Below are 25,423 nucleotides of genomic sequence, written 5' to 3' on the forward strand. Positions count from 1 at the left end.
GGTGGAAGATACCTTCACAGAGCTATGAACCAAGATCACAATGACTGGATGATGAGAGTACTCAGGAGATAACTCTCAGCAGAGAGGCTTCTGTTTCAAAATTTACCATAGTTATAACAATGATGAAATAGAAAACACAGAGACGATCTGGAACAAAGAAGTAAGTTAGGGGCTGTTATGATTTGATAAAAGTAGAAACTGAAAGCAATAAGGCAAGAAAATGCATCTAATGGGAATTTTTTTATAAAAAATGCAAAGATTGAAATAATCAAACAAGAGTTTGAAAATGTAAAGGGAAGCACAATAAATGACAGCTTTAAAAAGAGGCCCAGTATTCTCATTTATGTGGTAAGCAAGCATTAAAAGTGAAAAGACACAGTAATTTCAAGTATCAAAGGAAGCTGATGGAAATCCTTAAGCATGTTCCACGGAAACCAAAGCAAGTGTAATTACAGCACATCGGTGATGAGGCAGGCTCTAGGGTGATAGAGATGCACACCTTGACGAGCAGGTAGAGGGTAGAAAGACAAACATTGAAAGCAAAGGTTCACACAAGACAGCAGAACCAATAGAAAACACTTGTTACATTGAGAAGTAAAATAAACTGGGCCAACTTCAGTCTTTTGTTTTGGAAACTGGGTGACCAGAGCAAAGCGCCAAGTAGGGTAAGGACAAGAGAAGTGTCTTATCTAACAGTCTTGCTTTCCTGGGGAGCCTGTCTGGATTTGAAACTGAAAGTTTAGAACAAACTGCAGCATCCTTTGCCTCTTCAGATGACACAGGAGCTGAGGAAGCAGCTTAGTTGAAAGAGGGCTGGCGATGGCACACACAGAGAGCCCTCACTTCAACTGCAGCATCACACGAGTAGCACAGGCCTGAAATTCTAACACTTGAATGGTAAGGGAGCTCAAGGTCATCCTTGACTACAGGGAGGGTTCAAGGCCAGCCCAACCTACATGAGACCAGTAAGAGTATGAGTGATTCAAAGGCAGCGGTATCATCAAAAGGGTCATGTTCACATTGCGGAAGACTTACAAAAGACATATTGCAGAAACTATCTTTAGAGCTCGCAGGAAAGTCTCTTGCATTCATATTTTAAAGACTAACAGGACCAGAAGAAAAGGTTGTACAGTCTTAAATATTCTCAGGAATGGAAATTAGTACCACAAAACTTGGGGAAAACAACAGCAAAATGATCGATGGACTACATAGCATTCCTTGCTACCCGGAAATATCATTTATATTTAATTTAAAACCATTTTGTTCACCTTTCTCAACATGCCCTTGTCTCTAACGAACTCTTAAGGTAAAATGTTATACCAAATAGCTTTCAACTTCAGCTTTAAGATGATATATAGATTGGTGGTCACTTAAAATGAAAAAGAGTTATCAAAGTAGTTAACTTTAATAACTTTGGTTTTTTAAGTTAATTAACTGTTTCATGCTTAATGTGTTTTCACGCCAAAGATCAGAACTATTTTGGTAGCTTCGAGGTAAATTCTAAGTAAATAACTGTCTGGCAGTTGCAGCCACTACAACTAAAATGTATTGTGTTCTATATGCATCATTCTCTTGCAGCTGCAAGCACTGTGATTAAAAAGTATTGTACACTAATATGGAAGACACATGCACACAGGTCCTTTTAATGGGCCGTGTGTTATCCAATTAAACATAAGTAACAGTCCAAAATACATGATACTGGCTAAAAAGCCCTTTTGTAGTTTAGCCCCTGTGATCAGCTTTAGTAACGGCTTTTAGAACATATATGTAATAAATACATGCAGGCTGAATACATGGAGAGTTAAGATTAGAGATACTCAATACCAAATTAGCAAAACAATATGAGCAGGTTATATTTGCAAGTATTTACATATATATACACACATACATATCCGTGCAATAACAATGACAAAAAAGAGGCTATGGATCTGAAAGGTATCAGGAAAGACTGGAGAAAGGAGAGGGGGGGGAGAAATTTAATTATTTATCTCAAAAATTTAAAAAGTATTAATTTTCAGAAGTAAAAATAAAAGGAATACTATGGAAATTAATAATCTCAAAGTACATTAAGATCCTGTATTTATATTTTGCACTCTCATAACTAAGTATGACTGAAACAGTTAATAAGCTTTTACTGCATATGTAGACAATTCTAGTATTACTTCACAAGAAAGAGAAATAATAAAAGCTGCATGTGGGGACATTAAATATGGGCAAACTTTGACAGCAAGTCAAATAAGAAAAATGACCCATAAGATCTTCGGACTGTAATATGAGTCTATGCAGTTCGACAAGGATGCATAAACAGCATGAAAGTATGGTAATATAGATATTTTCAAAGCAATATTTAGGAGACCCCAAAGTTCATAGGAGTATGAAAAGATTTAAGAAAGAAATATGTCATTAGTAGCTATTCTTATCATGTTTCAAAGTCATAAATTTTAAGCTATTTTTGTAACCCATAAAATTTTAATTCTAAACCAAACATTAAAATGAAGTCAAATGCATAAACTAAAGCTCTTGTTCCTGTAACCCAGGAAGTTATTACCACCAGCTCTCCCTTTACCAACATGATGGGATAAATCTGCTTTCCAGTATCATGGGATTATAAATTAATTGGTCTGAATATGGCAGATTAATTCCAGAGCTTGATCATTTTTGGCCTGTGTAATACACCGCTATAAAAGCCATAATTACACCTGGGCATGGCACCCACACCTGTGATCCCAGAACTCAAGGAGGCAGAGGCAGGTGGATCTCTGTGAGTTTGAGGACAGCCTGGTCTAAAAAGTGAGTCCAGGGCAGCCAAGGCTACACAGAGAAACCCTGTCTCAAAAAACAAAAACAAAAACAAACAAAATAAAAAGCCATGATTAGGAAAGGAGGTTAAAATTTATCATGGCATATTTATTTCATTAAAGATATTATATTGGGACTATAAGAATACAAATTGTCTCTATTCAATTATTCTGTTTAAAAAATATCATGTCCCTATATATTATATGTTGAAAATTTATTTCCCATCCCTTAACCTCCTTTTCTCACCCTCCTGTTAATTCCAAAACTTTCTCTAGGCATGTTCACTTCTACTTTCACAACATATATATAAATCCACGATATTTTATATCTGTATAAAATCTATGAGCCACAAATAACAGAAAATGTATTTCTGTCTTTTAGAGACTGTTGTAGTTTGCTTAAGTTGATTAGCTCTGATGAACGGTTTTGCAGAAGACGAAATGCAAATAGCCGGCAGGCATACGTAAAATGGTGAACATCTCTAGCAGTCAGAGTCCTCCCAATCAAAACTACCATGGAGCTCAGTTTTCCCCAGTCACAATGGCACTCCTTAAGCAAACAAATGGCAAAAACTACTGCTGAGTATTAAAAGGGGTAAAGGAATCCTTGTACAGCATAGACAGGGATGTAACTAGCCCAGTGCCTAGAAATCTGCATAGGGAGAAAAAGCCAAGTCATATCATGACTCAACTATGCCACTCCAAGCTACCTACTCAAGAGTACCACTTCAACATATCACAAAGATATTAACACAGCTTTTTACTAACTGTGGAAGCATGGAGAAACATAAGATAGTAAACAAAATCCAACTGACTTAGAAAAAACTAAAGCTTGTCAAAGAAAGTAACTTTTTCTGGCATGAAACCAATAAATTCAAAATTGGTAGGCACAAAAGTTATCTCAAAATATTTTATAGAAAAGCAAAAGGGAATGACATCACTTACTTTCCAAATAGTTTATGTAAGATATAATCCTAATATATATGAATTGTTTATTGAGTGCATGGCCTATACAGGTTAGTTCAAATCTATCACCCATCTATATGTATGTTTCATATATGTGCAATGTCTTCTTTAAGGTAATTTTGTCCTCTAACAAAGCATTATTCCTTATTATTTTGATGCTGGACATTGCACATGCTATTAACTCCATCACTGAGCTAAACATCTAGCCCAGATTTCACTTTGATGACACAAGCTTACCACTTTGCACCCTGAGATGCCTATGGAGCACTGAGGACGAGCACCGTCATTTCACTGAACATACACAGTGAAGGATTGCAGCTGTGCTAATTAACACTCAGTTTCCACCATATTTGTGTGTGTGTGTGTGTGTGTGTGTGTGTGTGTGTGTGTGTGTGTGTCAAGAGCACCTAACATGTATACTTTTGACAAATTTCAACATAACATTAGCCATAGTCCTCATACTGTGCATATTAGATATCTAGATTCGTCATCCTGGTTATCTGCATATTTTTATTATCAGACTTACTTCCCCACCATGTCCTCTTTTCTCATCCATGGTATCTATTTTTCCTCCATTTCTATATACTTAACACTTTTGAAGGTACATCAATAAGTGAGATTACAGTTTTCTGTCTCTGGATTATTTCAGTTAAACTACATGCTCAATGTTGTCACAAATATCAGCTCCCCCTTTTCTAAAGGCTGAATATCATCCACTGTCTTTATGTTTATTTGTGTACTGTTTAAAAGTCAAATATTCAAAAGTGTAAAATATCTACACTATGATAAATATAGATGTATATATATGGTACTCTATTTAAAATATTTTTTATTTATTATAATTTATTCATATTATATCCCGAATGTTATGCCCTCGCTTGTATCTTCCCATTTCCACCCTCCTTCTTCAACCCTATACCCCTCCCTTAAATCTCTGAATGGGAGGGATAACGGCATTCTTAAAAATATTGTTTCTTGCACATTTTCTTATGACAGAAAACTAAAAATGATCCCTGCCTTTCAGATTCTTCATCTTCTGAAACATAACCTGGAGGATCATTATGACTGACCTAGTTACAACAAATCATTTTAACACTTCACAGTAATTACAGTGAGTTTAATGTTTATTTAGTCACACATGATGAACGGATGTCTGCAACATGTTTTTCTGTACTTAAAATTGTTTTGGTCTTGGCTAGTTGGTTTTCCTTTTCGGCAACTATCTTGAAGGTGATGAGAATCATATTTGTAGATTCAATGTGGGATTTGACAGATAGAGTAAAGATAACTCTAAGGTTAGGACCTTTGAAACCCAGAGTGAATGATGCTGTAATTAGGATGAAAAAGTAGATGCAGATAAGAAGAATTGGAGACTAAGACCACGTGTAGGACACGTGAAAGTCCTATTTCCTTCTAATATGCAAATTAGACATACAAGTACAATAAAGTGAGTAGCTGAGAAATGCAAACATTGGAGTATGTGAAGCCGTGATCCTGGGTAGAACTACAAACAGCAAGACTGAATACAAAAGGAAAATTGTTCAAGGCCTGGATCCAGAAATGACAAGAATAGAGAAAATACAACTTGAGAATGCAAAAAATATAGCAGAGGGTTGCTGCAGCTGAAAGGGGGCTTGGGGAGCAGTGTTGAGAATTGCTATCATAGAGAAATGAGGGCTGTGCTGGAATGATGGGTCTAAAATTCCAGGAGATAGGAATTTCACAAAAGAAACAGAGAGGAACCGGAAGGTGCACAGGCGTGCACAGACAATTCTGTTACTACCATAACAAACGAAATGGAAAACAAAAACAAAAACAAAAAGAGGAAGATGCCTTTTGTTCTTAACGCAATGGAGAAATTACAGCATGTTGCTGAAAGAAATACTTTCCAACAGGATGAGAAAAGGGGAAAGAATGATAAAGTTGTGGGAGGAGGTATGATGAGATGGAATCTAAAAATAGAAGCTGGTTTATTCTAGGCAGAGACGTTTGCCAGATCAAGAAGATAGCAAGCGCCGCTGCACAGAGTGGCACACACCTGTAATCCTATAGTTCAGGGAATGGAAGCAGAATGGGGGCCAGCCTGCTAGGGCCTCACTGAGGTCTCCTCTCAGAAGAGGCAAGATCCTGATGCAGGCACCGATACACTTCCACAAGCAGTCTGGTCTCACTAGTTTAAGAGGCTTCTCAAACACTTTTATCTTCGGTGAAGTGAGAAATAAAATTATCAGTGAGGATGGCTGGAGGGGGGTTTGCAATTAATTATTCTGAAGCAATGTAGAAATGTTGCAAGTAAGAATATCGTTTTGTGATACCATGGCTGCTTACAGCCTAGCCCGTGTTTCTGCTTCTAAAACCATATCCTGATATGACAAGAAGCAGGAAAAGCTCTCAGGAGCCTCCAGTGCACAGGAATGAAAGTGAGCCTAGTATGAACTTCAACACTGAATGTCACTCCCACTCACTCACCCATACAGACACCCATCTACAGACTCTAGCAGGAGATAATTGCATGTCTCTAAAACTCAGGCCCACAATACTTGTCTTGACATTAAACAGCCTTTTAGAAAGTATTCTCATTTTCTTTAATTTTCCTATATCATCTAGTATTCCTACGTAACTAAATTTATATTATACAATGCAATATTCACTAAGATTATTTTTAATTCAAGGAACAGTTGCTTTCAGTAAATTTATGTCCACAAGGTTACAGTCAAACAAAATAGAAAACTGTCTTGTTATGGTACAAGATCAAACATTCAGTGAAATATTAAGTAATTTAATATATAGGTAGGTAAAAACAGATGTTTGTAAGATGATTATTATACAGACTGTCATAGATAAAATTTTAGCATAATAGCAATGAAGAATATGTGCACTTGTTGAGAAATGGAAATTATATTTCCTAAATGGCCCCTAAAAGACACTTTTAGTAAAATGCATCACTAAAATGTTCTGGTTCTTTTATGGAAACTTAAGCACATGAATTAAAAGTTAAAAATCTTGCCAAAAGCAGTCCATTTATCTCCACAGCTAAAGGAAATCTGAAGAACAAGACTTATATCTACACAGTTCCAAACCCAGTGTTGAATGTACTAAACCTTCCTTTCACTACTATGGAGAAGTATGTCCAAAGACCAGTGTCTTTAGGTCCTGCAAGACTAGCATTAAATATTCTATAGGCAGCTAACTTACTCCTGAACATTCTTAAAGATCCCTGTTCATGGCTGCAGTGCTGTGCATTTGCATATACAAAGAGAAATGAAAGGGACTAATGAATCCTTAACTTTCATAAATCAATAATGCAAACAAATTCATATTTCATACAATGTGTTACTATTTTGAATTCTTGTCACTACATTTAAAAAAAAGTAATACTTCTTATAAAACATTGACCACATCACATACATTCTGTGATATGGTTAGACAGCTTTCTTTTCTTGGTACCTAGTCCAAATTCTTAATAACTACAAGAGAAAAACCCCATTAAGAATACTTTTTAAAAGTGGAGTTCCAAGAAGTATTTCACTTTGACTAAAATGGTAGAGCGAGGAAGCCAAAGTTAGGTTTAAACTGGTAAACAGTACATCTCACTTCCACCACAGAAAGTATCAAGACACAGAGAAACAGTGTGCTCACTCCATAACCACACTGCATCATACACGTGGCATGGTTTCTTCATGCAGGTTCTGCTTTACTAATTATTAAAGTGATCTGGCTGTGTAACAGCAATTCATCTAGACCTTGCTGGCTTGTCTATAACATACATAATCATATGATTACAACCATCTGCAACTTAAAACTAAGGAGCAAGATGTGACAGGGATAAACTAAAAAGTTTAAAATCACTTCATAGAAATAAGCTCAAAATGTAAAATAATTCAGAGATTCTAGTATCAATATGAAAACAGGACACACGAGCGTCAACCCATTCCCACTTCCATAGCCCTATTACTTATTTTCTAATGAGAAGCTCTTATCTTGCAACATTTTCAGAAAATTAATTAGGAAAACCTTGTCAGCATATCCACAGTATCTGATCACCTCTAATAATGGATTGATATAGCAGTTAGCTGTTACCTAAATTCTACTTTAGTCCCAAACTAAACTTTGTAAGCAATTCAATGGAGTAACAAGACAGAAGCAGCAGGCAGGTTCTGCTGACTCTCACATGTAATCCCTGTTTTGCCTTATTTTCTGAACTAATCTGAAAATGTAGCAGAAAATTTCTATTGACCCTTACATTTTAGGAGCTGATATCAGTAGTAGAAACCCAAGCTCTCAGGAAGTTTGGGCTGATGAACATTCAAGAGCTTTGGGTTGTGTGGTCCAGAATTTTAAAGTCAAGATCATCTTCTTCTTCACTAATTCTGACAGACACAACATGAACATGTGCAGAGAGATTCAGAGTATGTCTCTTCAAAATAAATAAATAAAATGTAGATACTAATTTAAAAACTTCGCAAACCCAAAATTTCTTCAAAACATTCCTCAAACAGAACTGTATTTAATCTACAGTTTCAGTGGTCTCTTTATACACCTATTTGTCCCCATTATATGGCATTTCTATGTATTTTAAATGCCAATTCTGAATAATTTGGAGGGCCTTCAATGAAAACAGTACTTTTAAAAATTATAAAACTGGTTGGGGAGATGGCTCAGCAGTTAAGAACATCGATTGTTCTTCCAGAGATGCAGAGAAGCCGAGTTCGAGTCCCAGTGTCCACATGGTTCCTCACAACTATCTGTAACCCCGATTTCAGTGGATCCAATCTCTCAGAAATTCAGGGAAAATACCAATGTATAGAAAAGGAACAAAAAATTTTTAAACTTATAAAACCAATGTTGAATACACTATCACTAAAGACAGGATTTACTACAATTTATTATTAAGTAATTTCTGTGGGAACTCCAGAGAACTTCAAAACTTTTTCTATTAAGATATTTTTTCTTTTAAAAATGTCATTTTAATTCCTAAACATTTATATTATGAATCCATTTGGACATAGAATATTAGCATTAGAAAAATATACTAGCATTATTTATTAATTCTTTAACAAAACTACACACACTCATACACACACACACACACACACACACACACACACACACACACACACACACAAAGCCCTCCAAAGACTAAACTGCTTACTAGGACAAATTCTACATAATTCCAACATCAAAAATATTTTTACAAAAGTTGACAGTAAGAATTTACGAAGCAAAAAGTCTGTCCAAATTATAAGTCCACTAACAACAGACTCCATGGTAAAGCAGAAGCCTCCTCTTTAGAACTACAAACCTTAGCCTTCTAGTACCTCCAGCATGCCATCCGAGATGTATGCCAACCTAAGCCGACACATATGGCATGTCTACCTCATTATCACAGTTTGTGTTTTCATTTGCAGTGCTGCTCTGCCTTTTAAACAAGACATCAAGTACACAAATGTAGCTAAAAAGGAATAAAGCTTTAGAAACAAGGCACCTTTCCTTTATTCAAATAGGTAAATAACTCAGAAGAACTAATTTTAAATACTACTATGAAGAAATGTGGTTGAAAATGTATAAGGTATAAAGGCAGACTTTTTTTTAAATACAATTTTTAAATTATTTTAAAATAATAAAAACATAAAACATAACATTTCTTGTCAAAACAACTGCATTTGCTCTGCAAAACTATGACAACCCTGGCCCATACTGTTCACCACTTCAGCAGGAAGGCATGACATCACACTACATGCTGAAAGCATGTCCTAATGAGGAGACCAAGGACAGGAGGCATTTTTTAAAGCTTTTTGAAAATAATGAATTAAACCTTGAGTTAAACAACTGGTATTATTGAATCTAGAATAGCACTTAAATAAAAATTACACATTGAATATTTGTATTTTAAATCCCCATCTGGTGCTCCCTGTCACTTCAGATGTTCAATTTTTAATGTTGCTCTATGCAAGGAGCTAATAATTTCACTAATGTATGTACATATACATAAATGGTATATTTTAAACTAGTTTTCCAAGTGAATAAAGTGTCATGTTTCTTACAGTCATCTTTAAAATTCATTTGAAGTTGATAAATATATCAACTAAGATTAGTATGTTATAAACGTTACTTACTAAGGATAAAAACAATAATGCCAAATTTCGTTAATAAGATAAAATTCTAAACAGAACAAGGACATTACAGAAAAATCTGAAAGAAATGAAGAACTCAACTTTCATTTTCATTGTCATAACACAGCAATATTTATAAAATATACGACAGTTTTGGTGTCTAAATGACATCTAATTTACACATTAAAAAGAAACATGAAAATATACATAATTGTACTCACTGTGTAAATCATTAAATTTCATCAGTTTAAACATTATTTGTAACTTTTCACATGCCAAAAACTGGACAGGTCTATATGGTCAAGGAATTCAAGAACTTAGGATGTTTCACTTACACAATTTTAGCTGTTGGGTGTCAAATGCACACTAGGTAAAGAAACTAATCAGTTAGTAACGCTGAACACATGAATTGACAAGATCTTTAAATGCACAAGTGTCAAATACAGACCTGTTTCCAGAGCTTTCCTGCACGCTTGCAAAACAGTTTTCACTGATATTTGCCATTCCTGTTTTTCTTCCAGGTTTGGCACATAATAACTTCATTAAGAACAATTTGCATTCTTGACATCTCTTTTGTCCCTCACCTTTCCCGTGGTCTTTCCTTTCTAAATAAATTCACCTGATTCTACCTATAGCTTTTATACAGGAAACCCGGCTCTTCCATTCAAAATGGATTCTGCTTTCAGACAATTGGGACAGTCCTCAGCACAGGTTCCACAGACACACACATATATATATATATATTTATATAGATAGATTTTAATGGTAGTACCATTTTCAGTCATTAGACAGATACAACAGATGTATTTTAAATGTTTACCTATGTCTGTCATTTATATGTACTGCATTGTTTTTACCCATAAAAATATTTATAATGCTTACCAAGGACCACCAAAACCATATAAAAACAGCCAATACAATAAACTTCACAGTACTTCTAAGCTATAAATACACTACCCACCTGCAAATCCAGCTCTTAACCAAGAAATGCAAAACTGCACAGATTTCTGAATATACCAGAAAATTTTTAAAATATTTTCATGTTTATATATTTTAAGTTTCTTTGCTTCAAAGGACCTTTCTATGTTTTCCATCACCAAAGTTAAAATTTAACCCTGTAAAATTCCTGTCAGCTTCTCACTGAAATCTAAAAATTCTTCCCAAGGCCCTCTAATGAGGAGGGACTTCAACTTCTCCACAGAGTCCTCCTATTAGATATTTGCCACATTTTCCTGCAGTCATACATTACTGATGTACTTTTTCAACTTTGTTTCTTATCTCACTGGATGAAAATCACACCATCAGATTACTTTATACTTAATTCTAACTCAAAGAGGGTGCACGGGCGTCTGTCAAACGGTCAGACTGTGTATGTATTGATGCGGAGAAGAACAAAGAGTCAGGTGAAGCTCTGGGATTGGGGTTTTACACCACTGCTCTACAGTAGCTTCTCGTCTTCTGTTTCTTGTTGCTGTCTTATTATATGCAAAATATATTTTTAAATCGGCTAGCTGTTAAATCTTAGACATTGCATTAGTTTATTGCAGCAAAAATCAACTTATGACTAGTATTGCATGTTCTCTAAATTTTAAATGTTAACCAAGTACTAAATGACTGGAATATTGCAAATCCACCTTTCCAAGACTTTAAATTTTAAATAAAGTACACTAATATCTTAATAGTTAATTAAGAGAATGTCCTAAGCATGTAAGTTATATTCTATTATATAGCTGTATACATTCTTCTAATTAGCAGTAAAAGTAATTTGTCAGTACTATATAATGATATTATAAATCCCTCCAACAAAATTACAAATTTACTTCCTCACTACAGATAAATAAGAATATATGAAACTATATTAAAAATAAAATATTTAACACTCACATTTTTCATGCTACTTTATTTTATTATATTAGTTAATTAATATTCCAAAGTATATTTAGAAAAATCACTACTCATTACTGGACCTTACTGCACATGTGTAATCTCAACTATACAGTGACAAAACTACATAATCTTACTTTGAACTCTATGTTAAATAATTCTAATTAGTTTATACTTCTTAAGTCAGATTGTATTAAAGGAAGTCTCAACTGCAAATGTGGCCTTGAAGTGCTCTTTATAATGGCGGATGTTAGCTTCCCTCACACAAAACGACATGCTCAGCAAAAAGCAAGATGGCTTCCCCCCCTCCATTCTTCTTTCTTAATCCTTACTAGTACCTGGCCTATTCAAATTTGTTCTTGTTTCTGGAATTACTGAGCTCAGTATTTAAATTTTCCAGAAATGCACAATTTACTCACACAATGCACACATACATGAACACACATAGTCCATCAAAGTAAATTAGAAACATTAAGAAAACACTAAAGATAGATTACCTGCTTTATCTACCCTACTGAAACTATAGAAATACTTCATACAGGAAACTTCAGCTCATCTAGCCAGCCACCCAGCCATCCATCCCTTTATATTCACTTACATTTCCAATGTCACCTGTGATCAAAACCCTGGGCTACATATTGAGCACACAGCTGGCAAGAGTAATGAGATAAATCTTCCATGCCAATGGACTGTAATTCAAATATACATCTGATGGGTGTAAGACTATCCCTAAAGTCTTTTGTTTAAACTTAAAGCTGTATAAGAGAAATTTTCACATCCACATTAAACACTTAAATAATGATGTTAGAAAATACATCACAAGGAAAGTGCATCACAAGAAAGCAGCATAACAGTGCTAATTGAAGGAAAGCAGAAAATTTAATGAAATGGCTCTTCAAAAAGGACAAGAATAGTATTTCAAATTGAAACTTATTAATTAATGTAGTTAGTTTAACTCATGTTGCTTTACACTTAGTCATATTCATATTTCTTAATCCTAATATTATATCCCTCTTAACCCATTATAATTACCTAGTAGCTGCTTGACATGATTAGGGAAGTTGTTTTTTTTTTTTAAATAAAAGTTTCAAAGCATGAACAAGTCATATAGTTCTCAGGCGCAACAAAACACAGAAAGTCACCTTTTTTTTAAAAAATAAAACAAGGTTAATACTATTTTTTTGTTTGTTTTGGTTTTTGAGATAGAGTTTCTCTGTGTAGCCTTGGCTGTCCTGGAACTCACTCTATAGACTAGGCTAGCCTTGAACTCGTAAGTCAATACAATGTTTAATGAGAAAAAAAAAGTTCCATTGAGCTAAGGAAAACTGGAAGCAAAGAAAAACAACCTTATAAATGGAGAAAAATAACTAGCTATAGAAATTTAATGATCCTTAAGACCTAAAACACCATTTACAGATTCCTACTGCAGGTAAACAGAAAGCAGCAACTGGTCCAGCTAGTCATTTATAATGGATAATGTATCTTCTAGTTAATGTGCCCAAGGACAGAAAGCAGTGCCACTATACCTTCACAGAAGCAAATCAACTGCGAAAATACTACTCACAAGATGACAGCACTGAGTTTTCATCCTGGTTAGATGTAGTCATTTAAAACAAGGGGAAAGAAAAACCACATACTTTCTCAGTCACATTCAAAAAAGGGGGGAAAAGAGTAACAGAAAATAGTGAAGTTCTTCCTACAACTCAACAGCAAATCAGAGAGCGTATTTCACATTAAGAGGACAGCAGGCACTACTGCAACCTGGCATAGAGCACTTCACTGCTCCTGCCTTTCCCAGCTCTAACATAAGCTCTGGAGGACGATGATGGAGGGCCTAAGCTTCCCACTTTACTCAGCTCCACAACTCCACCACTGCTGAAACCCTTCAAAAAGAGAATGTCAGACGTATTTCCATTTCTGGTAAAGACACCACAGAATATAAACAATTAAATCAAAAATGTGGAATTAACAAAACACAATTTCTCAAGAGTGCAGCAACATAGGGCTAGGTTCCTTTAAGGAAGAAAGGGGGCTTTACAGTCAACCTGATAACAGGACCAAATAGTTGTCTATACCTGCACTCACGGGAAGCATTTGATGCACAGAACCATTAGCAAAAGAAGATCCCAGAAAGCCTAATTCAATGAAACCATGACGGGTGGGTTTTGTTTTTGCTTCTATTTTTCAATTCGTTTTAAAGGTATATTCATGATTTTCTTGATTGTCATGAAGCTTAGAAAAAAAACATGTTTTGTTTGAAAAATACAATTGAAGACAAGCCATGTGACAAGCTCTTCAAATAAATGCTCATTTACCCACAACATTTCTTGAATTAAAGGCTTTTAAAATATGAAATTGACCAAAATTGATGAACTATAGGTATACAATATTAATAAAGAGAAGTATTTGTATATTAATACACATAAAGAGAAAACAAAAATAAGTACCGTATATTGTTCTGTGTTGCTGAAATGGCTACACCATTCCTCCCTTCCATTCCGCTCCACAGAGAACAAGCCTTAAAATACAGTCAAGGCCAATCTAGCCCTAGAGCAGGAAAGCATTCACAATTTAGATGAGAATCACTTTCTTTAACATCAGGCTGAATCAGCATTTATCACATATTAAAAGGAACACAGGATTGCATTATGGGGCCTTCAAAGTAAAATGAATCTCAAAAATCTGTAAAATGGAAAGAACTTAATTTTGCCAAACTTCAGAAAGTATGTGTACATTTCCCAAGAAAAATAATACCCTCTAAAATTTAAAAATGGCTAAGTATACAGAAAATTTTATTAAAAATTACAAATATACTGAAAAGTAAAACCTAATTATGTCTACAAATAAAAAACAATGATTTTGAATGTATACTGAATAAAAACTAGTTTAAAATGGTCAAAAATATATTTTCCACATCAAATAATCTTACCTGACTCATCTTACTCTTAAAAAACTCAAGATACTGCTTTCACTTCTCATCTGGTCCTGTCAATCATGCCGACAGGCCCTGCAGGGAGCAGCAGCGGCTCAATGACGAAAAGCACACAGTGTTTGCGCATGCTCAAGATCTGTCCTGGAGTGACGTCCATATCGCGGTTTCAAAGTCCCAAGCACTAAAATTATCTAAAACGTTATCAGCAAAAATAGATAGTATTCTTTTGTTCTTTTGCAGCCTTAGGATGTTTACTCTTTCTCTCTGTTCATCAAATATTTTAAAGTCATAGTGAAGCATGTGTATGAAATAGTCAGGTGTCACGTTCCAATGGTTAAAAATAAATAGTTCGTGGAATCAAAATTGCAAAACAAAAATCTTGATTAAAAAAAAAAAAAAAAAAAAAAAAAGAACGATATATATGACCAGTGTAAGTTCAAAGCCTATCATGTCTGATTATCAACATGTTATCATCAGTGTATCTTCCAAAAAAGCCAAATTAGCAGAGCCAGCACAAAGTTTAGGGACCACCTGCTCCCCTCGCTCATTAAGATTTCTATTTTCTGTGCTTACATTTCCAATACTTTTAAATGTAGTAACACCTTCGCAGATTCTGTGTGACTGTTTGGAACTGTTTTTTGTTCAAGGACCTCTTAATGCACAGGGCTGCAGAAAGATATATTTACTGGTATGTTTGAAAGGCCACAAGAAATATCTGTAGATATTACATAGCACATGTAAGTCAGTACCTCAGTCAGATTAAGAAATTATTTTAAAAAGCAATGTCTGGAAGACAGTTTTCTTCAATTTTTAGTTGTGTGGATTTTAATTTTCTTGTAATACAATGCGATACAGAACTAGTTCAGCAGAACTTTTATATTTAACTCTAAAGGATTTTTTAAACTTGTTAAACCTGTCTTGTTTGTTGGAGCATTTCAAAATAATTTTTAAGATACCTTTCCTAACACCCTAAATTCTTAAAAGATATGACTGAAATCTATGTTACTGCTCTTACAAAACAAATATTCAAATTTTAAGATAATAATTAACAAATATTAGCCTAAGATAGTATTGTTTAAGTACAAGATATTTCCACCCACCCATGATTTTAAAATGCATTTGTAGAATTTAGGCATTTAGAAAGTTAAATGCCTCTTATTTTTTTCTCAACACCTAAAGCTTGGATGCTTTTCTAACCTGAATTCCATCAGGTCATTGAAAAATTTTTTTACCTACAAATGCTTTCATATTAAAAGTGTGGCAATGCTGTATCTTTAAAGATGAAGAAAATGGCAACTCCAACAACCTGATCATTTCATACACACACACATATATGGATGTATGTGTGTGTATGTATGTATGTATGTATGTATGTATGTATGTATGTATGTATATTTCTTGAGTGTTGCAATTTCTACTGTGGCACTTCAGTCTCTGAGAGTCAGGTTAATTAAGCTGCACAGCAGCTACAATGCAATGTGAGACATGCACTGCTGCAGTTCCCACCAGTCCACTCTAATTACCTGTAGTATTCCAGCACAAGGCAAGTGACAACCAACCACTTCTCTGGAGCCACTCGTTCCCTCTGGTCTACTGATAAACGTTAGAACCAACCAACCTCTTTTTGGAGAGGGCTGCAGAGCTGAATGCACCTGCTGCAAGCTGCAGTGATGAGTCCCAGAGAGATGTTTGTCAGTCAGATCTCTGCAGATGTTGTTTAACTTTATGCTAGAGCTGGATCCAAAGATGTAAATGAGATGGCAATCAAGCACAACTCTCCCACCACCTTCCCGCCAGCTACAGATTGAAAACTGTACTTCCTTCTGAGGCTTGTGCTTTAAAGTATAGCTCTACTGAACTAAACACAACTAGGACGGAACTCTATAAAATCATAAAAGATGCCTAGCAAGGGTGGAAGTTCAGATAACAGGTGGTATAACGTATGCGATAAAGAGTACTTGCATAAACTGAATTAAAAATAATCATCTTAGGTTATAGCCAAATAAGTAGTTATAATGATATACATACTGTTGGCTGTTGGTTGATTGTCAGGAGTTTCTAGCAATACCACAAATTACTTAGCATTTCTATGCCATGGATCATTTTTTTATTCTTGGTGTATTAACATGAAGCATCCTTAAAATACATATATTCAACAATTTTACCAATTCTGTTCACTAGTCCTAAAATAATGTGGCATGGTGTCTGCAAGTTTATGGTAGATTATGCCTTACAATGTCACAGATTTCAAATGAGATATTTTTCTAAAACACAGAAAGCTTCAAACAACACATTTGAAAGTGACATTGTGCCATAAAACGCATAAAAACATTAATACTATAAGTTAGTGATTTTTAACAATTTGTTAGTTCAGTGCTAGAAAATCCAATGTCAAAATGAAATAAAAGTGAACAAATAAAGAAAACACCTAAGGCATGTTATGCTAATTCATCCTTCTGGAAACCCCTTGCCACAAAGTATTTGCATTCATGACATTAGCATAAATAGTGTTTTATATGTTTATAAATATTATGGCATACCAATAATATTCTTTCATGTGTAAAGAAATAAACTGTTAAAAATGAGAATAAAGCAAATTTTCAAGCAATACCATTGTTTATGTGACCAGTATGTTTCCTTCACCTATGGATTTGGAAAATAAAATATAAAGTCACCACGGCAGTAGATACTTTATCAAACACAAACATTACAAGTTTAAGATTATAAAGAAAAATGCTTCATGTACAGCAAACTCTCTGGTACCACTGAAATCGGGGCTGCAGAGAATGGTAGCTATCACGTTACACCAACCAACAAGTCCTGAGATCAAAATACTTTATTTTCTCTATGTGTTACCATTCTATCAATGTATTGATCTTGCATTAAAGTGTATATCAATAAATCTCTAAGATATTTTGCAACTGAGATCAAAGAAAAACATAGCTTGCAACTTTTAGAAGCTATGAGGAAAATGATAGCTACATGATATTTATTACCAATATCACCATAATACTTTTCCTTCAAGAGTATAAACAAAACATCCAGTTTAAAATTTATTTCCTCTGATTTTATCTGTAAAGAGCTATATTCCTTATACAATTTCAACCATAAAAATTAAATAAACCACTACACTTTTACCATGTCAAAACAAAAATGGTGCAATGCAGTTCCCTCACTGACAGAATTTTAACTTACATTCTGCTTTTTCACTATTTAAAAGATTAAATGGATAAAAGACTTCTAATTTTTTTAAAAATCACCTAAATTGGATATCATTGAAGTCATATTTTAATTAATCTAGAAGCAACATATTAAAATTTTAACGTAAGCAACATAAAAATACTTTATGTGAAAAATGACTCTGTTTTGTAAGCATACATAGTAAAATGATATAAAATACACAGAAATAGATCCCAACATTACAGCAAAAGGGTTATGTTTGATTGGCATAAGGGGCATCTCCAGTGTCAAAGAACAGAAACAGATAAAATATGATGTGTTCTGATATTCAAGGCACACATGAAAACATTTATATGTTTATTATTCCCAGCCAATAATGAATATATTCAATAAGTTTCTTTAATAACAAACTTGAACCATGTATTATACATTAACAGATAAAATCAATCTATTAATGAAAATAAAACATCTTCAGATGACAGGCAAAAGAATTAGAAAACTAACACTAAACACCATTCTGAGAATGCAGATAGTAATTCAGCCTCTACAACGGGAAAGCTGCCTTCGACCACGGGCATCTCTATGTAACTTATAAATTAATATATAAATAAGTCAAATTAGATTTCCTTAATCAAGTTAGGAAAAAGGGCTACATTCCCAGACCACCAATGAGAAGTCTGTATCCTGTAGGATTAAGTCTTAGAGAATCAATATATAGAAGAAAGATATAGAGCATAAAAGTAAAATCTACTTGCAGGTTAATTTCTTCCTATTCTGATGACTGAAATGCACTTTCCAACTCCACATTACTAAATTCCCCTGGTGACTTCACACATGACACACTGAAATACATACAATATTTAGCTGTATAAACTTTAAATTCATGCAGTTTGTTTTGTCTTCTTCACTTTGACTAAAGTTTAGAAATCTTTATTCAGAAATGAGAGTATGCTTATGACAAAGACACAATCTGACCCAAAAGACAAAGACATTTATAGAAATTATATTGACTACAAAATTTTACATGTGCCCATCGTTTGAGTTGAAGTGTATTAAAATATTCCAAAAGGTGACTGCATTCTGGATTAAACATCTTAGAAAAGTTTTGAAAAATACATTAGTATTTTTACTAAGTATTTAGTAATACACTTACATTTTATGTTAACTGTTAGGTAATTTGAGTACTCCAGCAGTATATACAACTAAGATGCAATTTCCCCCAAACACACTAAAACCAAACAAGAACCAGAAAACTGCTTCACTGAAATAAATATCAGGAAAGCTCATTCTGGCAGAACACATCAGTCATATATACATGTTTGTACGTATGGATGTATTTACCTGAGAGACACAAATACGGGCTACTAAATCACTACAAAAACCCTATAGGATATTCCTTGTAACTCAACGATATGAATCACAGTTTACAATTAGTTCATCTGAATATGTGCACATTAAGTGTCTGTTATGTATAAGATGGTAGAAAAAGAAGCTCAAAATCTGTGACATTGAAAAATACTAAGACCATGGATAATTTTTTAGGTTCTAGTCAAGTATGAACAGAAAACAGGAAAATAAGTCTATGTGAAGACTGGAGATATGTTTGCCCAAAGAGTTAATTATTCAATTAAAGCCATATTTTAATACAAACGATTCAAAATTCTTAAAGCTTCCTAGAAACTATAGGGATTTATCTTATCCTTAACACTGATATCATAGCATATATTGACTCCCACCTGTTAGAGGCCAAGAATAAGCCATCTTTTAGCTGATGTTTTAACTCATTCTTCATCAGGTTACGTCACTACACTTACAAGATTTTATTCAAAGCACTGCAGCTTCTCATTGCCCCCCAAAGAACATTCTTTATATATATATATATATATGTATATATATATATATACATATATATATACATATATAAAACATCTTCACATCATAAATAAAAATAAGTAATTTTCAGGCAACAACAACAAAAAAAGTAAAAATAAGTCAACTAGAAACAAAAGATCTAATTCTTAGTGCACCCTTTCCAACACACTGAAAATAAACTGCATTCAAATGAAAAGGCATTTAATTCGTTATTTGGAATATCATGGCTAAACATCAATTTTCTGTAACACCCCTATGTATCTGACAGCACCTCATGTATAATGCAGAAAAGCGCTTTCATTTTCATCTATTGACAGGGTATTTAATTTGCCACTGCAGCTCTTCCTCGATCTATCATGTTATTAATTCTGCAATCAAGCTCTTTTGAGTGCTTTTATTTAAACTAAGTATTTTCACAATTCCATACTGATTTTTTATTGTAATATACCTGTTCACTGAACCAACATGAATATGTTAAACTTTCCAAGTGCATAAGGAAAGTTTCAGAGACAAGGAAAACCATCGGCAAACTTTAGAGGGCCACAGTATCTAACAGGTTACAGGTCAGTTTAATAAATTTAATATTTTTCCCAAAAAGTACTGCATTCAACTAGCACAGCAACAACTATCCCAAAAATCTTCTCCCGTAAGTGGTCAGTTTCTACACAGATGATTAGCTATGAAAAGGAAGTCCTGCAAGGGTTGAGCCCCCATCCATGCCAATGTCTGTTGTACTAAGGAGCTCTTGGTGAATTGGATCTCTGAAAGCAATACTACTTTCTTTTTCTTTAGGAAAACACTCAGCAGTATAGTTCACCTCAGCCCCGAATTAATATTTTTTTAGTCATAAAACTAAAACAACCTCCGGAAATTACAAAAAGCTGGATCTAAGCAAAGTAAATCAGCTAAGGATGTGTCCTCATCCTCATTGGGGCTTGCACAACTCCACTGTGATCTCATTAGTTAGGATACATACACAGAGTAACAGAACTCAGGAGAGAGAAAAGGATGACCATGTACAACTGTGTAACACAAAAGGAGGGAGTCCAAAAGTAAAACAAAACAAAGCAAAAAACAAAACAAAACAAAACAAAAAAAAAAAGCAAAATCCACACAACCAACCTAGGAAACCTGCCAGAGTCTAGCAGGTTACTGTACCACACTGGAAAGTATTTCAATCAAATATGGCTCTTAACACAAATTCTAAAACACTATTTACTTCTTGCATGGCAGTATAGTAAATTTCTTATCCCAATTCTATTACTGAAGTATTTTAAATATCTGAACAGACAGCACTTGTCCTCTTTGCTTCATCCAAGGCCAACAAACAAAGCAATGAGGCAGAAAGAGGTACATAATGGATTCAGAAGTAAATGGTCCCTTCTTATAGAAATCTCCCTACCCCCTCCTCTGAATTCGCTCTAAACTAATTGCCATTACAATGATGTCTGTTAACTTCAGAAGAACCACATTTCCTTGTTGCTAACTGTCCAGGTTTCTATCCCTAATTTTTAAGTTTTTGTGCTAACCATTAGCATTCCAAAACACACAGAGAATTGTATCGCAATTAGTCTAAATCACATACACATTATATCAATTAATGAGAAAAAAACATGAGTAACAATGGAAATACGCTGAATTTTTTTCCACAATGTATGCTAATGTAACATTCAACTCTCCACCATTTAAATTATTCTTTAAGACAACACACATAACACATGTAGATACTTGGTGTTTTTTCCTTTGAGGATTCATCAAACAATTTCTTTACCATTTCACCTACCTGGATAAAAATCTTTGGACTTAGACAGCTTGATAGTGGCTCCAGTTTCTTTTTGCAACTGAACAATTGTCTGTCCTCCCTTCCCAATTATAGATCCAGCAGCATAACTAGGTATAAGAACCTTCAGAAAGTACTGGCCGTCTTCTGAAAAATGTAAAAAATACATTTGATTAACATAATTTTAAACTTTGAATCCCCAATCCACCCTCAAAAGAGAAAATATCAACTAAAGCAATACACACGTAGCTGCAGGAAACATGAGTTTAAAATGCTTAGGGAACGAAAAGCACCAATTACACTGAAAAACAAGTATTTACAAAATCTTTCCCAGGTTTTAGGATTCACATGTTCTAACAAATTGCAGCACCGTAGAAACTGATGAGTAAATTCCAGTTGTTACTCCGAATATGAAAGTCTTCCAATTCTGTGGTTACTATGGCAAAATCAAAGAAACTGACCCTTTAACAAAACTTCAGAGATTTAGAAGATGACAAACCTTCACTTAACATACTGAAGATGAAAAAAAATCCAACACTGTAAATAGTGATCCGCTAAATTTGTCTGTCATAGCAAACATAAAAGACTGCAATTAATCATTGACTATATCCGACTTTAAGTATACAAAACAACCATCTTCCTGCGAAATCGTCCACCCAAACTGTAGGGTGTAATCCAAGCCTTGAGAAACTGCCGGGAGGTAAAAGCCTCAACGTGGTAGACTGAGAATCTAAGTAATCCTGCTGTATTTCCGTGGCACTTCTAAGTCTACTATGATCTCGTCTAAGCTCATTAATTAAAAGACCTTAAGAAGAATCTTGCCAATACTAAAAAGCTTAGGAGTTATTTATCCTAAATACACTCCGAAGTGACCAAATAGACAGTACTCCCTCTCCAAAAGAACCATAAAACGGAGACGGGGATCGATGAGCCGTGAAAAAAAAAAAAAAAAAAAAAAAAAAAAAGAAAGAAAGAAAGAAAGAAATGTTTCAGAAAATAAAGCCAACTCCATAAACTTTAGTTTCCGTCAACCTGATCACGTCTTAAATAGGAAACTTCTCGGTAAATCCAGCTCTTTACTGTGAACGAGCATTCCGAATTTTGCGATGTGCCACTCACAAGACCCCCATCCATTTCTAATGTATATGCTGGAGATAAATTCACCTCTGCTTCGATGCATTGGATGCATTGTTAAGATGACTCCAGTGCAAATGAAGAAGCGATAGCGGTCCCGTTATAACTCATCTTCCGAGGAAGCGCAGGATGTTAACTAACAAGGTACCGTACCAGACACCCCCCTCTCGTATGCATACCCTTGAAGACAAATCAATGCGATATTTGTACCGACCATGTAAGTGCGCTCAGGGCATGCACTCATCAAAATTTTGAATACTACTTGTGGCCCAGAGCAAGGGGGATGAACAGAGGCAAAAGTCTCCGGTGCCCCCCAGCATCTGCAAGCCGCTACCCAAGTGCCATTTATTTATTTATTTGATCAGACTGTTAAATGCAGCGCGCATCTTCAGGCGGCCATCACCTCTTGCAGGGGGCGGCCGCGGGAGCGGACCCTGTCGCCGGGGCCAGCACCGGCTGGGGCGAGCGGGTCGGCTCGGAACCCCGGGTCGCCATCTTGATGAGACGGGGCCGGGGCAGGTGCAGGGGAGGGGGCGCGGGACGGCCGCCGGCGGCGGCCACGGCGCGGGAGGGCGGCGGGGACGGGGCGGGAGGCGGAAGCGATACCCACCGCCCGTGTTGGTCCTCTTGGTGCTGCCGGCTTCAGGGGGCGCTTCAAGCGGCCTTTTCCGCGAGTCCGGCGGGTCCAGATCTATGGGAACCCCCGTATGGGTCCCGTTCTGCTGGATGGGAGCTGCCGCCATCATGCTTGCAGTTCTTGCCGCTGCACCGGGAGAAGCGGCTCCCTTTTGTTTTGGCTTTTTTTTTTTTTTTCTTTTTCTTTCTTTTTTTTTTTTTTTTTTCCCTCTCTTTTTTTTTTTTTTTTTTTTTTTTTTCGTTTGGGGTTGCTAAGGGTTTTCTTTAATCGGATCAATAGCAGTCTGAGGCGGCGAGCAGTGTGGCTGATGTGCTCACTGGGGAGGGGGCAGGGCGCGGAGCAGCTGCAGTGCAGTGTCGGCTTGGAGCGGGAATGGAGGGGGTGTGGGAGCCGGAGGGTGAAGAAGGAGAAGAAAGCGGCGGGCAGAGCGGGAGTGAATGAGCGGAGGAGGCGCGGGCGGCCGGGAGGAGGGCGAGTGAATGAGCGGGAGGAGGAGCGGCGGCGGGCGGCCGGAGCGGCGGACCCGGCTAACGCGGCGCTCGCTCCCGCTGCTGCCGCCGCCGCCGCTGCCTGGGCGCGTGTGCCGCCTGCGCTGCTCCGCGCTGCTGCCGCCCGCCCGCGCTCATCGTGTCTCCCGCGCGTGGGGGCCGGCGGGCGGGGGCCGCGAGGGGCCGCGACTCCCACACGCGCCGCGCGGGGCCGGCCTCCGCGCCGGAGTCTCCGCCTGCGGGGGCCGCGGGCGCGCGCAGGGCGGCGGGGGCGCGCGGGGCTGGCGGGGGCGCGGAGCCGGCCGGGGCGCTCCCGCGGGGAGGCGGGGTGAAAGGTCGCGGGGCCCAGGCAACACGGCTCAGGCAAACGTCAGCGGCTTGCCGCGGAAACCGAGGGGTCCACAAAACGCGCTAGGCGGGGAGGCGGGGCCGTGCGGGAGTGACGGCCCCACCAGCCAATGAGAGGCGAGCGAGGGAGGCGGGCGGGATCCTGGTCCAGCTGGGACTTGGTGGTGACAGTTTGGGCTAGTCGGGGAAGGGCGTCTGAGTGACCGCAGGGAGGGGTGGACGGCTTGGGCAGGAGACCAGAAACCCAGCTGGGACCCGGCTGAGAGTTCGGCAAAAGGCATTTGTTAGCGTCTCTGGAAGCGGTTTTCTAAGGGAGATGTCATCAGAGGATTTCTTTCTCACACCGTGTGACACTGTCGGGGACTTACTGTGTCTTGGCATCTGATGTGCTTTCAGGAGCAAGCCAGGATATAAATAAATAAAGCGATATGTGGTCCCCACATGGACCCGGGAGGCAAACTAAAGAGGCAACAGCTGAGGGTGTACTGCGAAAAACGAACGCAGGCTTCAGGGCACCCACGATGTGCTTAGCTTCGGGCGGTTTCAGGAACTCGAACCATGGGGGCGAGGAGGGGGGGACGTTGCTAAAGTAGCATTTGAAAAGACCTTAGAGGTTATCTAATCAAGTCCTTCCTTTTATAGATAAGGAAAGTGACTCAGTGAATAGTTTGTTCAAGGTCATGCAGCAAGTTAGTAGTTTAAGTCGTGATTCTAGGAATCCGGGTTAGTGGAAAAGCAGAAGCCACTGAAAAACTGATTTCAAACCCACCGAAGCTGTTCTGACAGTGTGTCCCTGGTAAAAGTCCCTATCTGTGCTGTTACTTAGTAAGTGTTGCCACTTTAGATGTTACCCATTGCATATAGTACAGTCCGTAGTAGTACTGTCCCGTTTTTTGTGAGGCAGTTTTGTTTTGAAGACATTGGTCGTTTATCCAAACTCACCTAGTAATAATAACCAGCTTACTACTAATTCCATCTTGAGTCTTTCAGACTGGCCACTTTGTCATCTTGAACACTGACTGCAGTATTTTAGAGCCTCGGATTCTCTCCTGCTTGAAACAAGGATTGCAACTTGTTGGTATCTCTTGATTCCCTCAATACGCGGACGTCATACATGTGGTATATGTTCTTAGATGTACAAAGACAGGCACATATTCATCAGACTTCTAGAATGAAAATGTTATTTATATTCCCTGCTAGAGAACATCACTTAAAAGATAGCTAAGCTAACATAAGAGGAACTCCAGTGTGATTATATGGTGGGTGTTCTAACAAAGAATTGCTGCCTCTG

At 36.8% G+C, this 25,423-nt stretch overlaps 1 protein-coding gene across 11 annotated transcripts in view; it reads right to left on the minus strand.

Moving 5' to 3' along the window:
- The window catches only part of Nova1 (NOVA alternative splicing regulator 1), a 127,256-nt gene extending 103,766 nt beyond the window's left edge, over positions 1-23,490 (minus strand). For 2 of the 11 annotated variants that reach the window (XM_051145572.1, XM_051145564.1), the window contains exons 1-2: positions 23,270-23,490; positions 21,529-21,672 (exon numbers count right to left, since the gene is read on the minus strand). In XM_051145572.1, coding sequence (XP_051001529.1) covers positions 21,529-21,672; positions 23,270-23,405 — 280 coding nt within the window. In that variant the 5' untranslated portion in view covers positions 23,406-23,490. Of the gene's footprint in view, positions 1-14,208; positions 15,011-16,311; positions 16,428-21,528; positions 21,673-22,024; positions 22,451-22,689; positions 23,154-23,269 lie in introns of those variants that run through there. The other 9 variants (XM_051145643.1, XM_051145625.1, XM_051145615.1 and 6 more) reach the window with 8 other exon arrangements.
- Between the last annotated feature and the right edge of the window lie 1,933 nt (positions 23,491-25,423).

Source organism: Acomys russatus, chromosome 1, assembly GCF_903995435.1.
Source record: "Acomys russatus chromosome 1, mAcoRus1.1, whole genome shotgun sequence".
Classification (NCBI taxonomy): Eukaryota; Metazoa; Chordata; class Mammalia; order Rodentia; family Muridae; genus Acomys; species Acomys russatus.